The sequence below is a fragment of the Nicotiana attenuata genome, chromosome 5 (assembly GCF_001879085.1).
Source record: "Nicotiana attenuata strain UT chromosome 5, NIATTr2, whole genome shotgun sequence".
In the NCBI taxonomy this organism is placed as follows: Eukaryota; Viridiplantae; Streptophyta; class Magnoliopsida; order Solanales; family Solanaceae; genus Nicotiana; species Nicotiana attenuata.
The window spans coordinates 35442190-35449258 of record NC_031993.1 but is presented as its reverse complement, the minus strand read 5'-3'; the positions used below and the strand labels follow the sequence as shown (position 1 = coordinate 35449258).

The 7069-nt window shown below is 43.1% G+C and overlaps 1 protein-coding gene across 1 annotated transcript; it reads right to left on the bottom strand.

The window, feature by feature from the left end:
• Positions 203 to 682, bottom strand: LOC109226127 (agamous-like MADS-box protein AGL90). Its single transcript, XM_019390927.1, has one exon. The coding sequence runs from the start codon at positions 680 to 682 to the stop codon at positions 203 to 205; it is 480 nt and encodes a 159-aa protein (XP_019246472.1).

The window sequence follows — 7069 nt, the reverse complement described above, 5'->3', positions numbered from 1 at the left end:
TAGGAATAAGATTCAACAGCGCCAAAATTTTAAAGATATAGCAAGGTTGTACTGAATATCGCCAGTACAATTTCATTAATAAAATAGAATTAATAGCTCAAACATAACATTAGAATTATAGTTGGTTGATATAACAAACAGAAGTATTGTAGTTGCTTAATCGGATTGTTCGTCATTCTTCTCTCCAGCGTTGTCAATACCTCTAGTTTTGCTCAGCTAGTTGTTTCTTCATTTCCTCAAGTTTAGCCTTCTTAAGAGCAACTAGCTTTAACAAACCTTTAGTTTGTCTAACATCAAGTTCAGTCATGCTCTTTCCCTTAACAAGTTCACTCAACAGGAACTCCATTTCCATTTCCTCATTCTTTTGCTCCATTTTTCTAATATCTTCTTCCTTGGCCTTCTCTTTATCTGAGAGATAGGTTTCAAGTTTAATTAACTTCTTCATCCTTACAACCTCAGGTTTCTTCAAATAATTCTTGAATATCTCTGTAGCTTGAGCTTCAGACGGCCAATAAATAGGACTAGTTTCCCATGGACTAAAAACAATTATTGCAATTTGTATAGCACATAAAATCGAGAGCTCTTCTGCTTGCTTAAACAAACTTCTTGTTCTTTTCAAAATGAGGGCTTTTTTCTCACTTTCACTCATTTCGCTACTGTTCTTATGCTTCTTGCTAGCCATATTGGGCACACACACACACCAAAAAAAATGGAAAATAAAATGAGGAGTTAAATGAGGAGCAGGGGCTTATATATAGATGCCTAAAAATATTGTTAATGCCATACAATTAAATAATGTCAAGCTGATTTAGAAAGTCTAGCTGGTGAATGAGCACAAGAGAAACTAAATCTAATTCATTACGTTTTCTTCAGTCAGTGTATTAATGATTTTCTTATTTAGACAATTTGAGCAATCAACCCAGGGCTAATATGAATAATTGGTTATGAATTATGATGAATTCTCCATTCTAGACTCTAAGAAATTTCTCTAGGCCAATACCAAACGATTTTAAAATTTTACCTTTTATAAACAACTGGTGCTTATTATGGCTTTTCTATATTGTTATTCTATTGTAACTTGAAGAATGGTGGGAAAAAGGACCTTGCATACACACGGAGAGGGTAGTGAGTGTACAAGTTGTGCAATGTGAGTGGCTGAATTTGATACAAGTGTACAATCCGTAAAATCCATTATTATTATTATTATTATTATTATTGTTATTGTTATTATTGTTGTTGTTATTATTATTAATTATTACTTTGGTGAAAAGAAAGAAATCTTATTGATCATCGGAACAAAATAATATAAATAGTAAAACACGAAAAGCCAAAACTAGAGGCAAAAACTAGGAACAAAACTATGGAGAGCTCCTAATGTCTCTAATTATCCCCCATCGATACGTTAAATCTAATACTATATAAATCTTCTATCCATCTCCTTACTTCGTATCATAACCTCTGTCACTCTATTTACATTCAACTTTGAGTTGCTTAGAACCTTTGTGGGGCAGGGGAACTATATGATGCCACAATGCTTCATGTACAGCTTTAGATATTCTCAAGACAGGTGTAACGACCCGGTCGGTCGTTATTGGAATTTACGCCCCGATCCCCTATTAACTGCTTTCCCCAAGTTTATTTCTGCTATTTTGAATTGCCGGGATGTTCGGTCTTGAGTTTCGGAGAGTTTTGGGACACTTAGTCCCTAAATGAGAGCTTAAGTGTTGGAAAAACTGACCATAGTCAGAATAGTGTGAAGCGGCCTCGGAATGGAAATCCGTATGGTTCCGTTAGTTCGTCAGGTGATTTTGGGATTGGGAGTCGTGTTCGGACAATCGTGTTTGGAGGTTCCGTAAGCTAATTTACGCCCTTGAATGCCGAAGTTTTGAATTTTTTGAAGTTTCCGGCCCGATAGTGAAGATTTGATCCGAGGGTTGGAATGGAATTCAAGAAAGTTGAGTAGCTCCGTCATGTCATTTGGGATGTGTGTGTAAAATTTCAGGTCATTCGGACGTGGTTTGATTAGGTTTTGATCGAAAGTGGTGTTTTGAGAGAAATTGAAGTTCTTAGGCTTCATATCATTGATTAAATTCGAGTTCCGACGTTGTTTTATGTGGTTTAAGGATTGGTGCAAGTTTGAATGATGTTATGGGATATGTCCGTAGGTTTGGTTAGGTCCCGGGGGCTCCGGGTGTGTTTCGGTGCTCAACAGAGCATTTGGAGTTGTGTAAATTGGCAGAAATCCACAGCTGTTGCAGACCCCTTTTTCCTCTTCGCGATCCGCTCCTCCTCCACGCATGTCGCGTAGAGTAATTTTCGGAGGAGGACCAATTTTCTTCTTTCCGCGTTCGCAGTTCAGCGCCTCCGGCGTTCGCGAAGCCTGCATTTTCCTCCTTCTGCGTTCGCCATACCAACCATTGCGTTCGCAGTAGTTTCAATTTGGTCTTTTGAGGCTAAGACCCTATTTTTATTCATACGTGTTCGCATCTCTCTTGTGCGTTAGCTGAGAGCATTGTTTTATGCAAGGCCTTCCATTTTACTTTCTTTACACGCGAGATCATGACTTCCTCCGGCGTTGCGATGCATTAGATTTTCCTTGGGCAGTTTAATAAACATTTTTCAAAAATCGAGGGTTAGTCCTTTTTACCAAAACTTAAGTTGGGAAGCTCAGGATTTGGAGAGAGATATTCGAGGTTTCAAAGCAACTGATTGGGTAACTATTCTAGGATACCCTTTTTGTTGCTCATAACACGACCTAATTCTATCGTGAATCTCTATGTTATATTTCGGATTTTTAGACGGAAAATTTGATAAAACTTCATAGACGATTTTTGAGTTTTGGAATGGGTGTCCGTTTAACCTCCCGGATTTGAGAGTTTTATATACGGTGTAGCATCGTGAGAGTACGAGGATTCTGAAATGTTAATATTATCCGATTCCGATGACGTGTGGCCTGAGGGACGTTTGTGGGTCATTTGACCAATTTCGCGTCTTTAGCTTTGGAAATTATAATAAAGAGAATCAGTTGCTTGAGATGTTATTTAGCGATATGTATTGAATTGAATAGGATTGTGGCGACATTTGGAGTCGGATTACTCGTGGCAAACGTGTGATTTCGAGTTGATTTTGGGAGCGGTTGAGGTAGAGTGGCTTGTCTAACCTTGTGTGGGGGATCTTTCCCTTAGGATATGAATATTTGGGGTAATTTTGAATGCTTGTACGTGAGGTGACGACGCCGCGTAATCGTGAGCTTAATTGTTGAAAACCGGATTTTTATATAAAATATTTAGACTGAGGTTCCTTTCGTAATCTCTCTTTATTCTATTCTTGCAATTATATGCCACTGTGTTAGTTTAGAAAAGTATGCTTAGTTGAATTTAAATTGCCTATTTGCCTTAATTGCCTTGGATTGTCTGACGTGAAGCATGGTTAGGGCTAGAGAACTACTGTTGCTGTATTTTGTGCTTCATTTTGAATACGCCTCTTTGGTTGTGGTTGGCATTTACATATGGGAACTCGGATGTGGAATTGTTTGGTAGCCCCACTTTGTTTATTTTACTCTTGGACTACAGGCTTAGATTCCCGTAGATCGTCCCTCACATTTATATAAGGATATACGGGTTGATTCCCTGGTAGATCCGCTACACATTTACCTTGGGACTACAGATCGGATTCCGGAGATCCGGCGCATCTGATAGTTGGACTACGGGGAACGTATCTGCGGAGATCACTTCAAGATATACACATTATGATCGGACTACAGCGGGTACGGTAGATTCTTGACCAGTTTGATGGGATGGACTACAGAAGGTATACCTGGGAGATCCTCGTTGTTTTTGGTACTTGTTTGAGCTGTTTACTTCTGTGTTACTTATTCTCTATGTGTTTGATTTGTTTGCTCTTGTATAACCTGTCATTATTCATAGTCGTACTCATTATTGAATTAGCCTCTTATTTTTACTGATTTGCAAAACTTATCATTAATGAGTTAACCTAGTATAGGGCCTTCTACTTCCTCGTACTACCCCGAACGGAGTTTTGGCTTGGACTTACTAAGAGATTACCGCTTGTGAGTGTACCTTATTGCCCCTGTTCTGCGCATGTTTTCATGTGCAGATCCAGATACCCCTCCACTTAGGCGCCATTATACAACCTAGAAGGCCAGGGAGATGCTACGAGAGCTTCGAGGTACTCGTGCCGGCGTCCGCAGATCGATAGAGGTCTCCTTCTTTACTCCTTCTATACCTTTTAAGCGTTTAGCCTTCTTGGTCTTTTGATTGTAGGACCTTTTTGGACATTAAGCACTTTACTGTATTCTTCTAGCTTGTGTTCCTCAGTGATTGTTCCGGGTTTTGGACGGCTGATATTTTGGTAAGACTTCACAGCCGTTACTGAGTTTGTATATGCCGAGCGGCATCTATATACACGTTTTTCTTCTAGTTGTTCAGTTTTTAATTATTTATTTCCGCGCAAGTTATGGTTGTTTTCTTCGCATTGTTTAGGCTTGTACCTAGTCGTAGGAACTAGGTGCCGTCAACGACATGTTATTTCACGAGGGCGAACTGGGTGGTGACAAGTTGGTATCAGACGCTCTAGGTTCATAATTGGAGTCACGGGCACAACCTAAGTCGGTTATTCAGAGTCTCTCGCTGGTCGGTAACGGAAACAGTTGTCTGTACTTATCTACGAAGAGGCATGTACCGTTAGGAAAATTCTCCACTTCATTTGATTCCCTGTCGTGCGAGATTTTTGACATCACAATCCTAAAATCCTGCCTTCTATTCTCTCACAGATGGTGAGGACACGTGCTACTCGAGATGATCAGGCACCCGCGCCCCCTACTGCAGCCGTCAGAGGCTGGGGCCGGGGTAGGGGCCGAGGACGCGCGCGTGGTGCAGCCAGGACACCTGCGCGAGCTACCGCCGAGGTACAACTAGCAGACCCAGCTGGAGTTCAGGCACCCGACACGCCTACTGCCACTACTACTCCAGCCCTTCAAGAGACTTTGGCTCAGTTCCTGAGCATGTTTGGTACGTTGATTCAGGCGGGATTGATTCAGGTTGTACCGACTACTTCACAGGCTGAGGGAGGGACCCAAACTCCCGCCGCCCCCACTCCAGAGCAGCGAGTCCTCATTGTTCAGGTTCCAGGTGTCATGGCGACACAGCCTGTGGTCCCAGTTCAGCGGGTGGTGAGGACCTCTCGCCGAGTAGGGGACAGGTGGGCCCAGGAGAGAAAGGACAGACGAGGTTAGGAGGAAGAGTATAGAGGAGTGAGTAGACCTCTTAGATTGGAGAGACCCGCTGGTCCTTATTTTGGAGGAAGAGTACGGCATGGGAGAGGTTTTGTGGGTCCGCCATCTCAGTTTGCAACTCAGATTTCACACAGGGTTTCAGGTGTTTAGGGGTCTCGGAGTACCCGTACTGCACAGTTTCCACCCCCACGTCGGCCGCGAGGTTGCTTTGAGTGTGGCGACATACGCCATGTGGTGAGGTATTTCCCTAGACTTGGGAGGAGTGCACCTCCACAGACTTCTTAGCCACAGCGTGCCCCGCAGAGTTCTCAGGCTATGGTTACAGCCCCAGTTGCTACCCCACCTGCCCGTTCCGCTTTTGTCATCACAGGTAGTGTCATGGTTTGTTATAGAGGTGTACAGATTCTATTCGATCTAGGCTCCACTTATTTTTATGTGTCTTCTTATTTTGCTCCGCATTTGGGTGTACCTCGGGATTTCCTTGAGTTTCCCTATTTATGTTTCTACTCCCGTCGGAGATTCTCTTGTTGTGGACCGCGTTTATCGGTCGTGTTTGGTTACTATTCGTGGTTTTCAGACCAGAGCCAATTTATTGTTACTCAACATGGTTGACTTTGATATTATCTTGGGCATGGATTGGTTGTCGCCCCATTATGTTATTCTCGATTGTCACGCCAAGATCGTGACGCTGGCTATGCCAGGTATTCTGCGTGTTGAGTGGAGTGGTACTTTAGATCACACTCCCAGTAGAGTTATCTCTTTCCTTAAGGCTCAGCGTATGGTCGAGAAGGGGTCTGCCGCGTATTTAGCTTATGTGAGAGATGTCAGTGTTGATACCCCTTCTGTTGATTCGGTCCCAGTGGTACGGGATTATCCCGATGTGTTTCCAGCTGATCTTCCGGGCATGCCGCCTGATAGAGATATTAATTTTGGCACTGATCTGTTGCCGGGCACTCAGCCCATTTCCATTCCTCCGTACCATATGGCTCCTCCTGAGTTGAAGGAGTTGAAGGACCAGTTACAGGAATTGCTTGATAAGGGTTTTATTCGACCCAGTGTTTCACCTTGGGGTGCTCCTGTCTTGTTTGGGAAGAAAAAGGATGGTTCTATGCATATGTGTATCGATTATCGCAAGTGAACAAGGTTATAGTGAAGAATCGTTATCCTTTGCCTCGTATTGATGATCTGTTTGACCAGCTTCAGGGCGCACAGGTGTTTTCTAAGATTGACTTGCACTCATGTTACCATCAGTTGAAGATTCAGGAGCCAGATATCCGGAAGACTGCCTTCAGGACTCGGTATGGTCATTACAAGTTCCTTGTTATGTCATTTAGGCTGACCAATGCCCCAGCAGCTTTTATGCATTGGATGCACAGTGTGTTCAGGCCATATCTCGACTCGTTCGTCATTGTTTTCATAGATGATATTCTTGTATACTCCTGGAGTCGGGAAGATCATGAGCAGGACCTGAGGACCGTGCTTCAGACCCTGAGAGAGAAGAAATTATATGCAAAGTTCTCAAAATGTGAGTTTTGGTTGGATTCTGTGGCATTCTTAGGCCACGTGGTATCGAGTGAGGGCATTCGGGTGGATCAGAAGAAGGTGGAGGCCGTGCAGAGTTGTCCTAGGCCGTCCTCAGCTACAGAGATTCGTAGTTTCCTTGGCTTGGCGGGCTACTACCGTCATTTTGTGGAGGGGTTTTCCTCGATTGCATCCCCTATGACTAGATTGACCCAGAAGGGTGCTCCATTTCAGTGGACAGAGGAGTGTGAGGCGAGCTTCCAGAAGCTCAAGACAGCTTTGACTACAGCCCCA

Bases quoted from the DNA above. Each gene is read 5' to 3' on its own strand.
- LOC109226127 (XM_019390927.1), bottom strand. From the start codon at position 682: ATGGCTAGCAAGAAGCATAAGAACAGTAGCGAAATGAGTGAAAGTGAG.